A 23,272-nucleotide genomic window follows, 5' to 3' on the forward strand; every position below is an offset into this window, starting at 1 on the left:
ACCCACGTACACGCACACGCACATACCCCCCCCAACACCCCCCCCCCCCTACACCCTAACACACACACTCACCCACACAGACAAACGCGCGCGCACGCTTGAGGGAAAACAGTCAGGCGCTCTCTCAAGCACACGGCAAAAATGCCGAGAGAGAGGGGTCCTCCGGGTGAGTGGGCCAGTGCAGAGGGGCAATGGAGCTCCAAGCTGTCCCCTCCGCATCCTCTCCGGCGCGTCTTCTTTACCATTGTTTTTCTCCTGTCTTTAAGGCGAGCACTGTCGCACCCGCAGTGTTTGGACTTCCAGCCTCCCTTTAAGCCCCCTTATCACCTCGAGTTCTGCACCTATTACGAGAAGTTCGGCTGCTGTGACCAAAAAACAGACAACGTCATTGCGGAGAGGTACTGGGACATCATGGACCTGCTGGGTGATGAAGGATATGAACTGTGCGGTGACTTGGTGAAAGACGTCCTGTGTCAGGTAAGCTGTTTTGGGACTACAGTGTCATGTACTGTATGTTCATCCTGGGTGTGTGATAAATTCAAGGGTCTTAATCTCTAAAGTAATGTAAAAGATCTCTCTGCATTCTGTTAGATTAAAGTTTATGAGTGCTTTTATATATACAAAAGTATTTGGACACCTGCTCATTCATAGCTGCTTCTGAAATCAATGGTATTTAAAAAAAAAGGTTTATCCTGCTTTTGTTGGAGTAATTATTTTTTACTGCCCAGGCAAGGGTTTCTACTAGAATTTGCTGTGAGGATTTGATTGCATTCAGCATCAAGAATGTTAGTGAGGTCAGGATGTTGGATGATCGCCACCCCTCCTCCTTATCAGCTCATCCCAACAGTGGGATGGAGCATCATCATTCCAGAAAACTGATCTGAGGGGCTTTGGTTCATGCTTATCTGCGCCAGAGAGTCCTGTTTTACTGGCGATACGTCTCTACAGGGACTAAACAAGCTGTGTCAGCAATGGGTGCAACTTGATGTAACTGGTAGTTGAATGCATTCATTAGGAGGGGTGTCCACAAACATTTTGACTAATAATGTGTGTAAAATATGCATTAAAAAGACTATGATAAGTATATGTAATCTTCCATTCTACATTCTTTACCATTCATTATTATTATTTTCATGGGTTATCAGTCAGTGGATAGTGCACTGACTGGTCTGTATATCAGCCAAGACAGCTGTGCATTAAAATACACAAATGCATGCACAGGAATTCTGATTTCCCTTGACTTGCATTACTGCTGACGTTATACAGGAGTGCTCCCCTTATGCAGCACACCTCTATGATGCCGAAGATCCATACACTCCAGTGCGCCACCTCCCAGGACTGTGCTTTAGCTACTGCTCCAACTTCCACACCAAGTGCCACTCAGTGGTCAAGTACTTAACGGACAGTAAAATCCTACAGGAGTCGTGTGAGAAAGATGGCCCACGCTTCTGTAACTTGATCAACCTGCCTGACCAGGACTACTGCTACCCCAACGTGGTCCAGAACAACGAGCTGTACAATAACCTGGGCAAAGTGGTGGAGGACCCCAAAGGCTGTCTGCAGCTGTGTCTGACAGAGGTGGCCAACGGACTAAGGAACCCCGTGCTGATGCTCCACAGTGGGGACGGAACCCATCGCATGTTTGTGGCAGAGCAGCTGGGCTTCGTTTGGGTTTTCCTGAGGGACGGCAGCCGTCTGGAGCAGCCCTTCCTGGATATGAGCGGCGATGTGCTGACCACTGGGTGGCTGGGCGACGAGAGGGGCTTTTTAGGTTTGGCCTTTCACCCACAATACAAAAACAACGGCCGCTTCTTTATCTATTACTCCATCCTGGTAAACAGCAAGCTGGAGAAGATCCGCATCAGCGAGATGAAGGTTTCAGCCACTGACATGAATGTGGCAGACCCCCACTCTGAGAGGTAATGGAAATTAGTGACTTATGATTAGTGAGGATCATTTTGGGGTTTTTTAGTTGGTTTAATTTGTCTATTAATTCCTAAGAAACTTTGCCTTATTTTAGGGTGCTTCTTGAAATTGAGGAGCCAGCTGCAAACCATAATGGCGGACAGATTTTGTTTGGTCTGGATGGATATCTTTACATCTTCACTGGAGATGGTGGAAAAGCCGGCGATCCTTTTGGAAAGTTTGGAAATTCCCAAAACAAGTGAGATCCACTATGATTCCAGTAGTATTAGGAGCTGAGGTTTACCAGCATATGTGAAATGTATCCTCAGGCCAGCAGAACTTATGATTTGTGACAGGGGTTTTTGTTTAAAAGCCCTTCATACATTCCTTCTCAGTCTTAGTGGGGCTATGGGTAAGCAGCTCCATTGTAAAACCTGAAACACTCAAAGTAAAATTCCTCTAGCCCATTAATCAGCCATAATATTAGTACCACCCCCTTTTGCCACCACAACAGATCTGATCATTCGAGGCATGGACTCCACAAGATTTCTGAAGGCATCCTGTGGTATCTGTCTCTTTATGAGCATCAATGAGCCTCCTTTTCAACAGTTGTCCTTTCTTAGACCACTTTTGGTAGGTACTGACCACTGTATACCAGGAAAACCCCATAAGACCTGCCTGATGTTTTGGAGATGTTCTGACCCAGTCATCTAGCCATCACTAATTTGGCTCTTGTCAACATGGCTCATATCCTTATTTTTGCCCATTTGTCCTGCTTTTAACACATCACCTTCAAGAACTGACTGCTCACTTACTACCTAATATATCCACCCCTTGACCGATGTTTTTCACTTCACCTGTCATGTAATGTTATGGCTGATGGGTATATAATATATCATATTAATAAAGCACTCTTTTCCCACCTCAGATCAGCATTGTTGGGCAAAGCTCTTCGCATTGATGTGGATGGGAGCAGTAATAATGGAAAGCCCTACAAGATTCCTCCAGATAACCCTTTCATTGGCCAGCCAGACGCCAGGCCTGAGGTCTATGCGTATGGCGTACGGAACATGTGGCGCTGCTCAGTGGACAGGGGTGACCCGGTGACCCGCTATGGCAGGGGCAGGATTTTCTGCGGTGATGTTGGACAGAACAGATATGAAGAAATTGACATCATTGAGAAAGGAGGAAACTATGGCTGGAGGGCGAAGGAGGGCTTTGAATGCTTTGACGTGAAATTATGTCAAAACTCCTCACTAGGTGAGTGAAGCTTCATCGTCTAACATTGCAAGATGCTTGTCAGATGTCAGTCTGACGTTGCTAATACTTTAATTGTATTTCATACAGGGTTATATATAAAGCATTTAAAGTAAATTTATAATGCCAAAATTCATAATTTCACAGCATATCTTTGAAAAGGCTGAACCACCTTTTGCTGCAATAACAGTCTGCTGAAATATGCTTCTACCACATTTGCGCGCAGTATGATTTTCAGCCATTTTTCCTGGCAGATTTTGCTCCAGGAGGTTCAGGTTGGTTGGATGACACAGACATTGAGAGAGATTGGTTTGCATTATAGAACCTTTGCCTTTCTATTGTATACTTACTCCTGTGTTGCTTTGGCTTTGTTCTTGGGATTATTGTCCTGCTAAGAGGTGGAGTTTCTTTCAAGCTTCAGTTTTTTCGCAGACTAAAGCAGGTTGTCATGCAGTATCTCCCTGTATTTTGCACCTTCATCTGTCCTTTAATTTACCAAAATGCCCAGCTCCCCCTCAACCCGTCCCCGCCCATTCCCCCAGCATCCTCCCCAACATGATGCTACCACCCCCATACTTTACTGTTGGAATGGTTTGTTGTAGAATGGGTAGTGTCTGGTTTGTGCCAGACATAATGTTTAAAACCATGTCCAGAAAGCTCAATTTTGGTCTCATTTGACCACAAAACCTAATCCTACATTTTAATTGCATTACTCTTTCTGGCAAACCCCAGATGTGCTTCGATGTGGTTTTGAGGGACACCCTTGTATAAGCCCTGCCAGGATAGTATAAAGTTCAGTAGTATAAAACTTTCATCTTAGTTTCATCTCACTTGGTCCAGCATTGCTCACTCACTAGGATTTCTAAACACTTGAATATTATTTTTAGATTATTATCTAATTTCCCCAGAATGCGCTTCCGTCTTTCTTTTCAACGCTTTCCTTCAGATTCACAGTCTGGTACTTGAATTAGTGAATCTTTTATCCAGAAAAGGTGAACTTTTATCCACATGTAGAGGCCAATTGTAAGACAACAGTATCTTCTTTAGGTCAGTATCTTTCGTCTGTGTAAAACTGGAGTGAGCAAACTATAGCTAAAATATTAAATAATATTTAATATATATTCATAATAAATAACATATTATATCTTTATAGATGACATTCTTCCCATTCATGCCTATGGCCACCATGTTGGAAAGTCAGTGACCGGAGGCTACGTGTACAGAGGATGCGAGTCACCCAACCTCAATGGTCTTTACATCTTTGGAGATTTCATGAGTGGGTAAGAATCAAACGCAGTCTGAGAGCTGAGCTCAGTATGATGCCTTTGACCTCAAAACTAAGGTCTCTGGTGCAGAACATATAGGTGCTCAAATCTCAGTGGAAACCTGTGGAGTGGCAGTGGTTTAGGATTTCGGTTTATCCAAAGAAACATCTAAAACTTATGATGATTGCTTTTTTTTCTTCATCCAGACGATTAATGGCTCTAGAGGAGGACAAGACTAGCGGGAGCTGGAAGGAGAGAAATGTGTGTATGGGTGACACTAAGACCTGCTCGTTTCCTGGCCTTATCAATCACCACCACAAGTTTATCATCTCGTTCGCAGAAGATGAAGCAGGTGGGTGACTGCCAGAGTACTCCAAATCCTCAAGAAATACTGGACATTACAGCTGTAATGCTGTAAGTGGCCTTTATACAGAACTGATTTATGCCTTTTCTGCTTTGTATCATCTTTCGTGAAGGAGAGCTTTATTTTCTGGCAACTTCATACCCAAGCGCTGTGTCTCCATTTGGAACCGTCTACAAATTTATGGACCCATCCAGGTAACATATGCTGCATATTCTGAACAAATGCATCACATTAAAAGGCAATAAATGATATTATTACAAAAAAAGAAGTTTGCATGATATTGAAACCCAGATTATCTCATTCAAAACAAATGTATGTTTAATATCCACCATTAACATTGTAGATTTAGTATCTTTAAATCAATACTGTGTTTGATATCAGACACTTATGAACCACTACAGTTCGTTACTAGTCTGATTTGCTCATGAATAATGTGGATATCCATTGAATCACTACGAAAGAATAAATAGTCAGCTCGGACTGCCAGTGGAGTATGACATCACACTGGCACAGAAATCATTTACTACAGGAGGAGCTCTTTAAGATCTTCGCACGTCTCACATTCTTTCCTCAGAATTCTTGTCTAAGTCTCCAGCTCAGACTTCAGCCAAATGGCCTTTTTCCAGTCTTTTGGAAAGCCTACGCTAGAATGCACTCATCAGCAGGCGGATCCACTTACCATTTAAACATCTTAACTTATTATGTGTACAGTAAATCATCTGCTCAATTCCATGATAGTTATTATATCAAGTCATGAGGCTGAATTTGCTTTTTGCTTTAACTCCACTTTACAAAAATGTATGGCAGGCATTTGAAATGATGGTGATTGAACAACTTGGAGGGGGGGGTAATAGAAACTGTGTGCTTGCTAATCACTGATCACTAATCACTAAATCACTAACTGGAAGCAGCCATGGTAGGTCTCATCTTATCAGTCCTTTGAAATATTTGCAGACTTATCTGCACATTTGAAATCAATCTTAGTAATCACTGTACCATATTTCTGTCCCAGCTGTTCCTTATTCTGCAACTCTCTTCACACACTTTTTTACAGAGCAGTGGAAATTTCAGGAACTGGATAAGAGGAGCAGAAATTTATAGTTGTGAATATAGGGTTCAAAGCCCTATCAAATGCACTGACCTGGGCACACTTTTGCAGACGCATCAATCTTACAATAAGCCTCACTTTAAGCTGAAGTCTTCAATGTGGCATCTTAGATGTTGGCAGTGTGTCAACAGCATGTTTAGACACCTAGATCCTCTACCTCTAAAGTGGGAAAGTAAGCTCCAGAGATGTGAGAGACAAAGACGTACTAGTATGAAAGATGCGGTGCAATGCTTAAAACATTCACGGTTGCTGAAGAATAAAAATGCTGAAAAAAGGCTGAATTCAGTTCAAAATGAAATGCCATCTGTTTACAGGAGAGCACCGCCAGGCAAATGCAGGAGCAAGCCACTTCCTGTGAAAGTGAAAGGGAAGAAAGTGCCATTTATTCGCAGAGAATGTAAGTTAGTGCATTTTTGCTGGTCTTCCTTGAGAGGTTTCTTTTTTTTCGGTTAAGTTTCGGTTAATCGCGCAATCGAATTTGTCTCACTTTAGTTCATTGGTCATCTCACAACACGTTTTACATTTTTTATTATTACTGCATTTTATTATTTTAATATTAATATTTTAATAATTGTATTATTATATAAAAATATATTAGAACAGAGCCGAGAACTACAGATTTTGTGCTAAATCATTTTAGTATTTGATTATTTGATTCAAATAATATTTTATATAAGTAACTTGAAAATTGTCATTTTTTTTAGTCATTTACTGTTGATACGCAATCTGCCTAAATGCAACCTGAGCTTAATTACTTAATAGGCTCATTTGTTGGTAGAACAAGATGAAATTTCCAACCCAAATACATAAAAATGTGGAATAAAAAAAGGTGGTGTCATATGTGAATAAAACATGTATAAGTAAGTGTATTCAGTCTAAATAGAGGGGGTTAAATTCTTTGTTTTGTTTGGGAAGCTTATTGTAACACTGTTAAAGCTGTCTGACCATGTGAAAGCTGTACTTGAGCGCCTGACTAGCCAATTAAGCAACCCATTCGTTAGTACTCCCTGAGAGGGTTAGGACTGACACATGCCTCCTCCAACACATGCACAGCCACTGCCTCCTTTAATACTGAAAGGGGCTGGGTACCCAACTTTCAAGCATCAGCCAGCAGACATTCATGTATCAGAGCCAGCGTCACACTGGCTCTGATTAAGTGATGTGGGGAGAGAGCGCCATCTACCTACCCAGAGAGAGCAGGGCTAATTGTGCTCTCTCAGGCTCTGAAACCAGCGATCCTTGGGTCATAGCGGCAGCGTCAGACCACTGTTCCACTCGGAGCCTTGGATAAAACTTTTTGAGAGTTATGTCCTTTATGTATTTCAAATTTGCAGAACTAATTCTGATTACCGAATTTGGATCTGCTTCTGAAATATGAGCGATCAAATGATCAAGAGCACGTTCAGCCTGGATCTGTTAAAATTTGTACACTGGTTTTGTTCTATTTCCCCATTAACTACAGTATGTCATGCATGTACACTAAGGTGTCAGTGGGAACAGACAGTAAATACTGTATGCAGTTCAGGTTTATGGTGTTAAGGTACTATTCAAGTGCTCAAGAAGGGGGAGGAGGTAACTGGGACTCTGAGGGGGAGCATGTGTCGGATGTGTACTTTAAAAAAAACTCTTGTTTTTTTTTTTTTTTAGTGACCGTCCTGGACACCAGTGAAATACCTACAAGACCACCACTAAAAACATTGAAACATACCACCAAACCTCCAGTCACCACTCAACCCACAGTGGCTACCACAGCCATGTCAACACAAAAGCCCTTGAATGCGACATTCTCAACAAAATTATCACAAACTAAGCAAAAGAAAATATCGTTGGATAAAACGCCCAAGCCAAAGGGGAAAAATGTCAGCGTAAAGAAAGCACCAAAGAAGGCTGCTCCTCATCAGAAGACCATATTGCAAACTAAGAACAAGGTCGAAAAGGATGCAAGAAACCTTAAAGTTTCTTTGAAAGGCTCAGATAAAGGAGAAAAAACGAAACCAATAAAACAAGTAAAACCAATAAAACCAACAAAATCAACAAAACTGGATAAATTAGCTGCAACATCACAGAAGAGTAAAAAAAACAGAAAAGGAACAATGAAACCTGCAACTTCAAAACCAAAGATAACAGGACCCAAGAAGCCAGCGGCTTGGTCCCAGAAGACTAATAAGAATAAGAAAGAAATTAAGAAATCTCTGACTCCTAAACTTAAGCTAAAGGACCCCAGCAAGAATCAGGCCAAGAGCAAAAAGCTGAAGGAAAACTCTCTCATAGAAAAGAAGAAGATGCCTTAATTGCCCAAAGCAGGCACTGCTGGCCCAAACTTACCTGAATCTGAAGTAAATTAAGCTTTAACACCGTTGTACGGATCATGTTGTATAAGAAGGTGGAAATAGCAACCCTTTGCCACAGATATGTCCTCAGTCTGTGTGCCATATGAGTGTTCTTCAAATGTTGATCCTTATTTGGCATGTGGAAATGTAATTAGTACAGGGCAACGGGTTTTATGTCATATCAGATTTAAAGAAGCTAAAAAAGGGTAACTATATATGTAGCAAGAATGCTCATGAATGTCTTTTTAGAAAACAGGATTCTTTGAGACTGAAATATTCTGTATTGTAAAATGTGCACATTTTATGGCCGTCTTATGAAGCACGGAAATAAACCTTTTTGATCTAAAAGAAAGTCTGGTAAAGCCACAGAGGAGTTGGTATGTCTTTAAATAAACTCCATTGGAAATCAAAGAGCAGAATGCATGATAAGGTACAATTGCTGTTGTTTTGTGTTGCAGTTATTTATTTTCCCCTAAGAAACACTATTTCAGGTCCTTTTATGCCAAACTGTTTCAAGCCAATGAAATGCAATGGATTGTTAAGTATTTTATAGCCAGCTGTACATGCCTACATGTGTTCGAAGTAACAAGGAAGTTTCCTCCTTGTACAATTTTGAGTTCTAAAATTTGAAACCGGCTGCCTATAGCCTATAGTTTGTGAGATACTTTTAGCTTAACCCCATACATCCTAAGTGCCCATATGTCCTCACTTCAGTCCCTAATTTCATTGATTAAGCCTTAAAGAGGAGTGCCACTGATTTTTCAAAACGTAATAATTCAGCTGTTAGGATGTAAACAGATATTCACAGCAGTTTGATGTGAAATTCTGCATTTTAGAAAATACTGCAGACTAAGCATTCAGTTGTGATGACAGAAACCAGGGGTTGTGATGTGTACAACACAAATACAGTCATTTTATTTACCATCCAAAATGACCAGAAACCTAAACGTCTTGTGTGTTGTAGTTATTTAAGTGAGACACATGGTCAGCTTTAAATATTCAATTATGCAGAAATTTAGATAAATGCTCATACACAATTCTCATTTCAGATTATTAACTGATTCATAAGCCTAGGATTCAAAACCGGCAAAAATGTGCTGCAAACCGTCTGGTTTGGTTTATCATTAGGTCATTTTTTGTCTATTCGATAACAGCCTAACAGTGTGCTCACACATAAAACGGTACAGTAGAACAAAATGTTTACATTTCTCTAGACATGCTAGAACCTGATCCTCTGCTTTACCAGAAGGAAGAAACTAATGACAGGGATTTACCCCAGACCTCCGGCATGACGTGGGTGAGAGAAAAAAATCCACTGCCATCAGAGTGGGGCTTCAGCAGTACACTGAGTGATTGACCCAGAGGTTGAAATTTGACAGTGTGTGCCTTCTGTGCCCAATGCGAATTCTGAGCATGCAAGCTTCTGAAGATACAGAACAAGCTCTGGGACCTCTAAGCCATTTGGAACGAGCACCTCAGGGATTTATTTGTGCTGTAATTGTTGCTTTTAGCACCTAAAGCGTTCAAGGCGTTCAAGAAAGCGCATTCACTAATGCAGAAATGTCTCACATGGGCCTCTGACCTAATGAGCAGTTTCAGGTGCTTCAGAATAAAACAGCTCAGCGAAATGTGTGTAACGCTACTATTCAAATCCTGCTACTAATGACAGACTGCAGTGTTTTCAGTTCTTTCATCTGTTTGGCAGCTTTTCAGAAGCTACGCTTTGGAGCCTTTTTTGGTGTAAGAGGGGGGCAATTTGGACAATTGCCATACAGTGTGAAAATTATATACATGTTTAGTCTGCAGCAGTTTCTGTGATTATGTTATTATGTTAGGTGATTAAACATCATTAACACATTTCATATTGACTTCCTTACTGTAATGAGTAGGCAGTATATTTAAGCATCTGATTTACTGAAAGATGCCAATTACTCTGCAACTCCGCTCAGTATAGTGTTTGACAATTTCCAGCAGTGAGAGACTGGGGAAGCACAGTTAGGTATTTTTTTCTGTGAGGCAGTGATATTAAACTAATTGAACAAAGGAGTTAAAATTACTATAAAATCAAATACTTGCACTGTAAAAAAAAAAAAAAGGGATACCACATAATATAATACTCATATCAGCAGATATCAGCATCAGACAGAAGTTTGACCCATATTTCATACTGATATTAAAATGTGTATTTATTAAACTTCACAAAAGCACAATGTTGGTGATGCTGGACTGCTGCACCAAAATATCTCCTTTTTATTAATTTTACTGTGTTTGTAACACATGTAACACATGTAAATGTTCTTTTTTTATATTATAAAATCATTATGTATTGACATCAGCAACAGTACATGAAAAACAATAGATATCACGGCATCCATTATAAAGAGTTGCTCAGTTGAAGTAATCAATTACGTAAGTATGAATTACACACTCCTATTTCTTAAATCACACACTTAATTCAGTTGGCTGAACTAGATTTAACTGAGTGCATATCAATAGCTGTGTCCTAATTCAGTGGCTGCATACTTTGAAAGATGCAGTATTTAAGGGCATAGCCTTCGAAGGCTGCATAGGCCACAAAGGCTGAACCGAAATGAGTCATGAAACAATGCTCCTGTCACCTAGCAATCTTGGCGGCTCACCAGCGTGCAACAAATCTCAGGATGCGTTGGCTGGTGAAGGATCCACAAGTTGAATCCTTTGTTGCCATAAAAAAAAAAAAGGACGCATTTCTTGGCTGTATACGATGGAGCCTAGTTGCCCCACTGTGACCACTGGTCTTTAAATGCAACCTCAGAAAGATGCTGCCCCTGAATTGTGACACAGCTAATGCAGTCAAGTTAGGTATGTTATCATACCCAGAATTTACTTTCCGAAAAGAGTTTTACATGTTTAATGTAAAAAAAAAAAAAAAAGGATTTTCATGGGAAAGGGGAGCTTTTATGTTACATGTATTGTCACAATATCTGCTCCAGAGAGTCCTATTCTGCATCAGCAATGGTTGCAAACTATAAAAGCTGAATACATTTATTAGAAGCAGTGTCCACAAACATTTGGACACATATTGTATTTTAACACTGCTGGTAACGCAACATCCCTGCACATCTGAACATGCTTGGAGGAGAATGTTAACTGCTGGTTTTCTTACATGAGCTAACAGATCCCCATGTTGGCAAGCACTGAATAGCTAAGGTGGGGAAAAAGGGCCATCCAACAGTAAAGGCCTTTATTTCCTGGTCACAGATGGCTCTGGCATGACCAGGACAAATAGAAATGTGTAATTACTGTAATGTACATAAACAAACCTACAATAGTAAAAAAAATAACTGTCAGGCAAAACTGTAAGGGGCCATTTTTGCAACCATCATAAAAAGGTTAATACAAAGTGTTGCCTTCTTTTTTATTACTGGTATATGAATGTGTCCATAATTGCTAACACATGGTATCTCCAAAATGGAAACCTCATAGTAGAATAATGTTCATGTAAGTTAATGTAATACGATTTATTTTTAAGCAAATTTGGAGCAGACAAAGCCCACTGAAGCAGAAACGCCACATATATATCCAATAACAGGCTGAAATATGATTTTCATAACCCTGGCCCCAATAATAGTGGGCCAATCCTGCCAGTTTGGTGAGATATTTCACACAGCGGCGTTGGTCTCTGCTTGAACAGAATCTGACTAACTATCTCTGCCAGTTACAGCCACAGGAAGAGCATGGTGTGTTTACTCAGTTCAAATGAGTAACAAACATGCCAGCAGCTGACATCTGCCCAGTTCATTAAGGAGAGGAGCAGTCTCCATTGATGAACTCTGCAGTGAGCTAATAGCTGGAAGGGAAAAAAAACAGCTGCTGGAGCTATCTTTTAGCCCAGTCTACTCAGAGGATCCCAGTCCTGGTCTTGAAGTACTGCTATGCTGCAGACAAACCTTTCAAATGGAATGATGAAACTGGCTGGGATGCCTAACTAAGTTGCTATATTAACCATTTCAGCTATAAGAAATACTGCATTTCCCTGCAGTAATTGCTTTATGCTGTGGCACACTCCACTAGTTAAGGGCGTGTTTATACAGACTGCAGCTGCATGGGAACTTTGGATAGCGGATAGAGGGGGATTTTGTAACTAAATTTACCGTTGTACTACACATGTTAATGCAAGTTTATTGAGCCTTTAGGTGCTGTGTAAGCATGTATTTTGTGAAGTACCATGAGTTTATTGACCTTGCCATGGCTGTGAATGTGAGCGGTCCATTCAGTGCTAGTGTTGATTCATGAATCAACTTGTGTGATGCATTGAGTTTGGCTGAATAATAAAGAACTCGTCTTTTCAAGTGTGATTCTTTGCCGTCTCTGTATCTTGCGTTGTTATTTCTCATTTCTATGTAGTTAATAACTGATTGGCAGTAAGGCTGAATGGCACTCCTTAAAGCAGCTAGCACACCAGCTGGATGCTGGGTGTTGGCCGGCACTTCAAACTGCACATCTTAAAGCAGACGGCACACCAACCGACATATGTTATAGCAGCCAGCACACCAACCAGCACATCCTATAGCAGCCAGCAAACCAACCAGCACATCCTAAACCAGCCAGCACACCAACCAGCACATCCTAAACCAGCCAGCACACCAACCAGCACATCCTAAAGCAGCCAGCACACCACTCATCACATCCTAAAGCAGCCAGCACTGGCTGCTGGCACACCACCTGGCACATTCTAAAGCATCTGGCACACCAACCAGCACATCTGAAAGCAGCTGGCACATCAGCTATAATATCATTAGCATTCTTCTTGATGTTGTACTGACTGTTCAGTTGTTAGTAGGTGTGCTAGTTACCAAGGCAGAGATTGTGCTGAATAACTGATCCCCTTGCTTTCTGAGTAAAGAAATGGGATGGCAGCCCAGAAGATTGGTGAAGTTCCACACACAAGTAGTGCCACACACTAATGTTTTATGATTTCATAAAGAGTGTTTAATTTATGATATCATAAATAAGAAGCTAAGGATTTATGAGGTCATAAATAAAACTAATTCAAAAAACAAATTCAGTAGATTTTGAATCTTAATTATGATGAAACACACCAAGCTCAAAGAGGGCTCAAAGATAAACATACATGTGGGTATGCCTTAGCATCATTATTGCTTAAAATTAAAAAATGTATTTTACAGAGACTAGAGCTATAATTACACAGTGCAGCAGCAGCCTGAAATCCACCTGTGGTCTCATTAGACCGCCTGCAGGCTCAGACATAAATCAAGAGTGAGACATACTGTTTTTGCAAAATAACTGATGTGCTCCTTTTCATGCATGTCACTATCCCATCAGGTGTTTTCAGTGTTATACTGGTGGTGATGCCTGGAGGACAACACCCGCTCCTGCTTTTAGTGGTTTAGTTTTAGCATGAAGGGCACAGTAAGACCCCCAGCTCTACTGTACTGGACTGTACTCCCTGGTAAAAGTGAGATGTTGAAAATATTAGAAGAGAATTCTGCCTTTAAACACACCACAGAATTAACAGGACACTGTCCTGTCCGTGGCATGATCCTAACGTGACTAGATGTTCTGTATATAGCAGCCACTCCACAAGCTGACACCAGCTGTAATGAGTCTTACAAAACATTTTACAGGATATTCTACTGAAAGCACTCCATGACAAGCATATCACTGAACCCTGTCATTACTCACAGCCCATTCCTGCAGCTGTGTGAGGGGCTTGTCAAAAGTGCTACATGCTTCTATGAGGTCCAGATAAACTCTCATTCTCATACTCAGAACTCTGAATCAGTTGATTGTATTGTGTATTATTGAGGTTCAATGTGACTCTTTTTTTGGAATTTAAAATACTTCATGACCCCCCACACCTACTCAATACCACTTTCCCCGATTCGTCTTTGCGCATAACTGTCTTCTCTTAACAGAAATGAAAAACTGACATCAGCCTTCTGTGGCCTGTAGGTGGAGCCATTAGTCTGCACTTTAAACAACTACCTATTTATTTTGGTTTGGATTAGGTGCTTCTGTCATATGATTACATATGGAATCAGTTCCTCAGATGAGAATGAAGCATAGTCTTGGGCCACAGAACATTTTATATGAAATCATTGCACTGGAAGAAAAAGTCTTTGTTTGTTTGGCTTATGTTTTGTGTAGTTTGTTTACATAAATGTGAATAATTTGTGTCACAGTCATCATGCAGATAAACAGCATTCATATAATTTAGATCAAAGGGGACCGTCGATATTAGACACCATACACACTTTTATTTCTTATTTTATTCATCACTTTTATCTGATTGTGAATTTCCCCACTGCGGGACTAATAAAGGGCTATCTTATCTTATCTTATCTGATGCATTTGAAACTATAATACTTATTGCTGCAATGTGTCCATATAGTCTCACTCCATAGTTTTTTTTTTTTATTAAATGTTAACGAAAAAATTACTTACATACTTAACAGGACTATTAATCAGTAACTATATGCAAAGCAATCCAACCTGGGACAACAAAAAGTTGAGAAGTTATAACCGTGGGGGGAAATACAGCAACCACCACTATGTATGAGGAGTTTAAGAGGTTAATGTTGGAAAACACTTTATCTAAGTGGACATAAACATCATTATGTGCCTCAAGCAAAAATAAACTGACAGTGGCTGTCTGTGTTTGCTGGTAATGAGAGGGGACAAAAATACTATGATTTGTTAGAAAAGAATATTAGATATAAAATGCTTAGGCTGGCAAAAGCATGCAGATTATAATACGAGTTCATTGACATGTATATATTTACTATTGTGTTAATAAGCAGTAATGACTTTATCAGATATGTTGTAAAGTTAATACATTTTTTATTTATTATTAATATTCTATATTAAGATTTGTGGTATCACTTTTATGAAAGAAACGTACCCCTGACCCTGCCAGCAAATGTGTTTTAATATTGGCAGTTCCATCCTCTAAATTGTGGTTTCTATCACAGTATGAAAAGCACTTACTGTGCAGCCCGCAGCTGGTACTGTGCAGCCCAGAGCTCCTCCTCAACATTGAGTAAAGTCTTCAGGCATGCAGATGAGTGTGGTATCTAAAAGAAGAGCTGGATGTGGTTTGAGCAGGTTAAGTGGTGTATGGGCACGTATTTACAGAAAAGTCTTGGTGAATTGACGTCGTGTTTATCAGCAGTGTGAAGAAATTGAACACATGGCCTGGCCTCAGCTACATACGGGGTAAAAGGACAATTGTGTAAATTCGATTTTGCACCAACCTATGAAATTAATAGTTAAAACTTATTTATACAATACAGTGACTTTTCATCTAGTGTCGTCACAAGGTAGCTTTACAGAGACTGGGCCTGAGCCCCTAATGAGAAAACCAGAGGCAACAGTGGCAAGAAAAATCTGCCTCAGAGCAAGAGGAAGAATCAAAACTCTAGAGAGAACCAATCCTCATTTAAGAGGAGGAGTCCCTGAAGAGTTGGTGAGCAATAATAAATAATAAATAATTAACAAATTGAGACAAACTGATCAATAAGCAGAAACATTCAGTTTGAGCAGTAAAGATCAAAGACTGATGTTGGAAGTGGTTATTTGATAAAAATGAGAATAGAGGTTTGCTATGTGGCAGTGTTTGAGACTTTGAATGGACAGATAATATTCTGACAATGTTGTTATGTATTACAGCTTTATTTAACTGATCACGAAAGTGCAAGAAATGTGGATTCTAAACTTCCACAGCAGATGTACATCCAAGACGCAATAATACTGTCTAACATCATACTTTTTAATTCTGTCAGCTATAAAGTCAATACAGTGTAAAGAACCTCATTTATATATATGCATGCATATGCATGCTGTATATATATTTCTATATTCAGTCCTTTGTGTAATCTAGCATATCTGGTTTTCAGCTGTAATGAACGTTATTAAGTGATTGATCAGTGAATAAATGAAGGCACTTGGGTTTGTTTAGCTTAATTAATTTCAGATTTCATGAGTCTCAAATTCTAGAAAGGTGCAAATGAAAATGACAAAGAAAAAGTATTACCATAAAATTGAATTCATCAGTACATTTCCTTTCATTATTTGTCAGATTCTGTGAACGCTCACCAATCATTCGAGGGAAATGCCTTAGCCTGGATGTTAGCAACACATAGCAGAAATTCCTGTGATTTGTCAGCAGAATGATTTGATAAAGTAGTGCAAGTTTGTAACAAGTAAGTGTCTGTTTGGGACAAGCTTACAGGCCACTAAATAAAATGCTTTAGATCACAGTTCTTAACTCCAGTACTGTAGTCTACTTTTAATACACATTTCCATGTTTTCCCTTCATCTTAGCTAATGATCAAGTTTTTCTACAGAAAAACCTACGGTAAAACACTGCTGTTACAGCTGAGAAACACTACTTTGCGCTGTGAATTACATTACCACATAATAATACTAATAATAATAATCATCATCATCATGAAATCCTAGGTCACTGCAAAAGTAGGCAAAGATTTTTAGTTAACAATTTGCTCATCAAATCACTGTCTCTGCACATCCATTCATTCATTTGTGAATGGGCTGGACTTTTATGATAGATCCCTTCTGTTCTGGCTCAGTAAGTAATTTTGAAGACAGGATCACCAACATGGAGGATCCCAGTCTTCTTGACTATGTAGTACTGTCCAAGTACTGGGGCAGTTTTAGACGAAGGCTCAGTTGGCCGATAACTGCAAAGCAAAAAAGGAAAAACAGCAAAACATCAGTGGCGTCTGCTTTAACTATGCAACATTCACACATACAAAATCCAAGTAAAGCTTTTCATAACACTGAAACCTTGTTGATTATGACAGGCAGTTAAGCGAAATGGGGTGCACTAAAACATGTGTATGAAACAAACAAAGCTTTTAAAAAGCTTTATGATCTCCACTTGGCACTATCAGATTTTCTTTACCAGGTAATAATGTCAGGACCTGAGCGTTATCACGAGTTCAACGTAGCTAACAAAGCGTCACTGATTAACAGAGGATAAAACATGTGCCAGCGTCAGAGTGAAAGCTGCACACTCACTGTGCAGCCATGAAACACAGATCATCAATCATGTAATTATTCTGATATGTCCTCTACAGGTCCCTTTTTGCTAAGAGGTTCACCGTGTAAAAGTATAGGTTTTAAAGGTGAACTTACGTTGGGGGGGAAGAGTATCAAGTGGCTCTTTCCTACTGATGACTCCAGTTTCAGGATCAACAGTGGTGAAAATACACCTGCACGATAAACACACATCAGACACACAGTCGTCACAAAACATAACCAGTAAGCTGATCTGATGATATCAGTCCATGGCTGAATGAATACCTTCCACAGCCTATGATGCGCTTGATCTCCACCTGACCAATCTGTAGGTGATGCCATGTGTCCTGTTCAGGAGACAAGAGCACAAATAGTAAAACTAAGAAAAACACTCTCAGGCTATAGCACCTTTCTACCATACCCCAGAGAAAGTCTTATGTGGTTCCTTTAAAAGCTGTTCTAGTTTGCTTTGAATGTAAGTGGAGTGGTGGCTTCATACCTCATTAAAAGCGTCACAATCACCGACCACGATGCTGGGCCGGAACTGGCGAACTGAGATGTCCCGATCCAGTCTGCTCCCCAAGTCCTTTACTGAAGCCTCAGACATCAGCATGACAGGAGCTGCGTCTGGGTAAGCCACCTAGGTCATCACAATACAGAGTTAACACCTCTTTTCCTGCATTATTTACAGACAATTCCTTTAAATCAGTACATCATGAAAAGGGGTGCACAAAAATGCATAGGACACGACTTGAACGTCTGAATTCTAAACTTGCTCAAAAACATTTCTAACTTTGAGGACTTTTTTCTGCCTTTCTGGCCCAAATGATTGGAATAAGGTTATGTGTTCAATGATGCAGTTTCACAGTAAAAGGCTTCATTCAGCATCCATGAATATGCTATTGGAACTATAGATATTGGCCTCTCTTTAGCAATTTCTTGAACATTCAATCAAATTAATTAAACTTTGATTGTTTAGTGCTTTTTACAATGGCTGTTGTAAAATAGCAGGTTTACAGGTGTCCAGGGTCAAGCCCCAAGAGAGCAAGCCAAGCATCACATTTGCAAGGAAAGGAAACTCCATATAAGCAAGCGAAAGAAAGCATGAAAGAAACCAAGGCTCAAAAGGTAAAGTCCTCCTCCTTTTGGCAACACTAGACAATAAAATAATAACAAAGAGAGAGTGAGTTATAAGAATTATGAATAAAGAAAGGAGAGTTTAATCAAATACAGAATTCAGATCAACTCATAAAAAACAAAGCTTAACACCACACCTTTTCATCTTTGGGAAAAGCAGGTTCTTCCTCAGCTGGCTTTCTAGCCTTCAGGTGGGGTTCAAAGTGCACCAGGCGATAGGTCTTATTGTCTGCAAAATATTGAGTGAACCAGCTGGACACTTCATCCCCACAGTCTCTGCCTTCAGTGTCTGCACCAAAGATTCTACAAGCAGAGAGATTATTATTCTTTTATTTTCTTTGGTAGATTATTAAATTGAGGCAGAAAGTATACATCTGCAAATCATTGTGATTTGTAAACCATTTACACATTAATAATTTTACATTTAATAATAAACAATTGACTGCAACAGTATAAAATACACCAAAGGGTATTAGATGTCAACTTACCCAAGGATTTTTAATATAACAAGATCAGTAACCCAAAGAGATTATCTATTTGAAATCACTTTCTGTAAAGTTATCTGCTCTCAAAATGTTATCAGTTTCCTACCAATTGTTTGAAACCTAGAAGACGTGCAGGCAATCAGGTAAACATTTTATATGTTTATCTGCAAATAAATGGAATTTCTTTTATTTAAAACACAAACACTAAACTTCTGAAATGAGCTGTACTTCATTTAAATTCTCTTCCAAGGATGTGTCCATTTACTTTTCTGGCTACCTGCACTTGAAGATGGGGTTGGAAGGTTGGTGTAGGGGAATGCTTATCTCGTCCATGTCAGGACCACTGAGGTGGAGCTGACCACCCTCACAGGTCAGTGACACCAGAACCAGGCGGGGCTGCTGTCTTCCTGTCACCATGTGGCCATCTTCTGTAATGACGAGCCAATGGCTGCAATGAGACATACAGTATTTACCCTAGTTCTAGTGGTTTTACGAACAGTGCTAAAGAACAATACTGCAACTGGCAGAGTACTGCAAGCCATTCATTATTGAAGCTTAACAGTGGGAACTTCACAGTGTTACAACTGCAGTCAATGATATATATTCCATAAACAAAACTTGGGCTTTAGCGATATGTGTGGTTTTATTCAGTATTTACAATAAAGAACCATTATTTACTTTGTTTTTGTACTTGAAAATGTCAAACTACTTATATTTCACATCAACCACTATCAGAATGTATATAGTTGTTGGAAAGTGAAACAAAGAGGCAACAGGACAGGACATAGTATATCTGTGAGTGTTTAATATGAATATGCCAAATGCAGCCTTATATTTCAGTCTTTTCATAATACCTGAATGTTTTTAGGCAATTAATAAGAGCCACAAAAATACCTGCTTGAGGTCAGGTGCTTAGGTGGTCCCTTTTATCTGGAATTGTTGGCTCGTTGTATTTGTGATGTGAGAGTAAACTGGGGCACCAAGTAAAATTATTTTCCCCTTTAAACAAATTAAATTAAATTTTAATTGGCAAAAATATTGTAATTTCTTATTCATTAAAAATAAGTACTGTAAAACACGCGTTTGCTTCACCACCGTCCAAACATGGCAAATCTCCGCCCACCTTAGCAGTCCCTGTGCTAATGTCACGTTCAGTCGTGGTGAAAGTTATTAAAACGCATAGCAGCATGTACATATTTATAGCAATAGTAAGCAATTAAGACATTATTATAAGCTCTATTTCACCTGAGAGCCCAAATTTGCCCAAAAACAGTGCGCGTTAGCTTAACACGTCTCCAGTATCTCAGTATCTGAGGACAGAGTTGCGATATCAACAGGTCGAATCATCCCACCGTGCGCCACATCCACCGTACTACAGCTTTACTGGCTACTTGTGCCGTTTCAGTGTTTTTTTTATGTTTCATGCAGACACGATCCACGAAAGCGAGCAAAAGTGACCCTCGGTACAGTTTCAGACTTTCACTTCTCGATGCTGTGCAGTCGTGTCGCTCCAGCCACTCTCTCTTGTAACTATTTCTACTGGTTCACCTTGCTGTATGAACTACGCTGGACCTTTGGCATCGACACGACACGTTCTCTCTTGCTTGGTAAATCACCATTGCCAAGCTCACCGATCCTGAAGCTCTCCACATTTCAGGCCCATCTGCAGACACTCTGCAGCCTCCACCGGCACCGCCTTCCCAGATTTGAGCGGGTGAAGCAGCAGCTGAGACACAACTCCGACCTGCCGGAACTTCTTCTGTTTACGCGTGTGTTTGTAGGCGAGTCCGAGTCCAAGCAGCGCCACGCTGGTTCCTGCAACGCACAGGGCAGCTTTTCTGTTCTGGGAGACCCAGTTAGCCAAATACTCCATTTTGGGGATCAACACCGGAGCCTGGGTTGGAAAGTAAAGCTGAAAGGTAAACCGAAAATGGAGGCTTTTTTGTACTAAAGGAGTTCTTGTGAGCAGACAGGGCTCCGTCAGTAACGCCACTACACCGCGAGTCAGTTGGGTGAAAGCTGACCAATAGGAATCGATGTGCTGTGAGAGGGGCCTAGTTTTAAAGCGACAGAATTATTTTATTAGATACATTTTAATGCATTTCTCAAGGTTGTTTCTCAAATAAGGACCAGAAGAACAGTTCTTGATAAGTGTCTTGACAAGTGAATTTACAAGGGAACAGAGGAACCAGGTGTGATGAGCTCTGAATTCAATGAACTAGCCCAACATTCATTAGACTAAGCTTCAGTTATAGATGTTGGGGCCTGTGCAGATACATGATATATGTCAGTCCTGTAATAAAGCCACTCAGGATGTAACTTCAGTCGTCTGAGTGTAAATGTCATGTAAAAACACACCCACCCAGCAGTTCATTAAGAATACTACACTAGCATTAGCCATGGCCTCCTTTTGCTCTGTTATTTGTGGCATGGATTCCACAAGATCTTATAAACATTGCTTGCAGATTATGGTCCACGTTGACATGATTGTGTTGCACCTTTACTGCAGATTTGTTTAGGTGCACTTTTAATGAAGTGAATCTCCCGTTCTACCACGTCTCTAAGGTGTTTTACCAGGTTCGAACTCTTTGTCATGTTAATGAAACCAGTTGAAGACACTTGCTTTGTGACATGGTTCATTATCGTGATGAAGTAGCTTCTAGAAGATATATAAAGGTATATTGTGGACATTAAGGGATGCACATGTTTAGAAATGACACTCACATTGCCTGTGGCATTCAAGCCACAATGGTTAAGCATTATTAAGAGGTCCGAAGTGTGCCAAAAAAAAAAAAAAAAAAAAAAACATTCCTGCAACATATCCCACCTCCAGCAGGATAGACTGTTGACACAAGACAGGCCGGTTTCAAGGATTCTGACTGGAACCATCTGTGTAGAAGTCTCAGCAAAGGTCGAGCTTCTTCAGACCAGATTTTTTTTCAGTCTTTTCCAGCCTGTGCCCACTGCAGCCTCAGCTTTCTGGTCTTGGCTGACAGCAGTAGAACCCGATGTGGTCTTTTGCTGTTGTACACCATCCACCCCAAGTTTCTGAATGTTGTAAATTCTGATCTGGGTTACCAGCCTTCTGTCAGCTTAAACCAGCCTGGCCCTTTTCTGTTAACCTCTCTCATCAACAAGGTATTTCCATTTGCACAACTGCTATTCACTGGGTGTTTTTTGTTTGTTTGTTTATTGCACTATTTTGAGTGAACCAAGAGACTGTTGTGCTATAAAAGATCAGCAGGAGATCAGCAGTTGTGGAAGTACAGTACACCAACCAGCTTGTGACTCTAACAATCATGCCACACTAAAATAAAATAAATCACAATTTCTACATTCTGATGGTGTAAACATTACCTGCAGCTGCGCATAATTTTATGCATTACACTACTGCCACAAGTTTGGCTAATTGAGTAATTGCACAAATGAGTAGGCATACAAAAAATGTAAAAAAATAAAATAAAATAATAAAAAAAAAGGTTCCATCTAATAGTAAAAAAAAAAACAAATCTATGGAATTAAGCATGTTTAATAAGGTGATTTTTGATGGCCGGTTTCTGTAGACGTCTGATGACAAATATAGAATCCCAGATTTGTCCTAGTTGCTTGGCTGCTAGGCAAAAGCCAAAGCTAAGATGTACATTGTGTCCTGCCCCTGGTGACCCGCCGGTCAGGGCTATTTTTACCTACTTCATGGATGTAGATATCTATGGCCAGGGTAAAAAAGATGGCAACAGATGCTGACGCCATGGGGAGGCAATACAAGCATTTGTTGCAATGGCTGTCCTTCTGTTGCAGTGTCATGCAGGTCTAATAGCTCAAGGCAAAGACTCAGGCACGAAGCGCTTTCTCCTTGGCACCATCTGAGGGTGGCACGCTCGCCAGTGTGGGCCAAACATAGCTTGATCAGCAAGTCCACTCTTAGTCAGAGGGGAATACACAGGACAATGTGTCCAGATCACTGCTGAGACCTCGAGTAGGGACCTTATGGGACAACGGCTGTATTTCTTATAACTGCAGTTCAGAGTAAGGTCAGAGTAACTCTTTTGGCGCTCAGGCGATGTACATAAATGGCAAATAAGGGCCCTCCAGTTGTTTTCCAAAGAGTATAATATTTTATGGCTTCCAGATGTCGACACTCAGTGGGATGATTATGTTGGGGCTGTCTGATTTGTGTGGTCACTGTGGCTGAGTCTAACCTTGCCCTATTTATCCTCATCAGTCTGACATTCATCATCTGACGTCATCTTTTGTTCTCATACCGCGCCCCATGCAACTCTTATCAGGTTAATATATTGTAAGTGTCTTCAGGAGGGGACTCTATTCTTGTAAGAGGCTGCGCAGAGCTGGGCAGAGAACAGAAGTCATGTTGGCATGCC

General features: G+C 40.3%; 2 protein-coding genes across 3 annotated transcripts; one reads left to right on the plus strand and one right to left on the minus strand.

The window, feature by feature from the left end:
• Positions 1 to 141: 141 nt before the first annotated feature.
• Positions 142 to 8,190, plus strand: hhipl2 (HHIP-like 2). The gene is made up of 9 exons (XM_072690211.1): positions 142 to 477; positions 1,267 to 1,919; positions 2,021 to 2,164; positions 2,834 to 3,165; positions 4,316 to 4,442; positions 4,634 to 4,779; positions 4,904 to 4,985; positions 6,214 to 6,296; positions 7,547 to 8,190. The coding sequence occupies exons 1-9, from the start codon at positions 142 to 144 to the stop codon at positions 8,188 to 8,190; spliced, it is 2,547 nt and encodes an 848-aa protein (XP_072546312.1).
• Positions 8,191 to 16,485: 8,295 nt separating this feature from the next.
• Positions 16,486 to 20,900, minus strand: marc1 (mitochondrial amidoxime reducing component 1). Of its 2 annotated transcripts, none has more exons than XM_072690404.1 (7): positions 20,525 to 20,900; positions 19,171 to 19,341; positions 18,546 to 18,711; positions 17,771 to 17,911; positions 17,557 to 17,618; positions 17,385 to 17,465; positions 16,486 to 16,931 (listed from the first exon to the last, which is right to left on the minus strand). In XM_072690404.1, exons 1-7 carry the CDS (start codon positions 20,764 to 20,766, stop codon positions 16,817 to 16,819), a joined length of 978 nt encoding a protein of 325 aa, XP_072546505.1. In that variant the 5' UTR covers positions 20,767 to 20,900; the 3' UTR covers positions 16,486 to 16,816. The 2 variants fall into 2 exon arrangements, with proteins under 2 accessions (XP_072546505.1, XP_072546504.1); XM_072690403.1 differs by having other exon boundaries at positions 17,389 to 17,465; positions 20,525 to 20,899.
• Positions 20,901 to 23,272: the final 2,372 nt, after the last annotated feature.

This window comes from Salminus brasiliensis, chromosome 10 (assembly GCF_030463535.1).
Source record: "Salminus brasiliensis chromosome 10, fSalBra1.hap2, whole genome shotgun sequence".
NCBI lineage: Eukaryota > Metazoa > Chordata > Actinopteri > Characiformes > Bryconidae > Salminus > Salminus brasiliensis.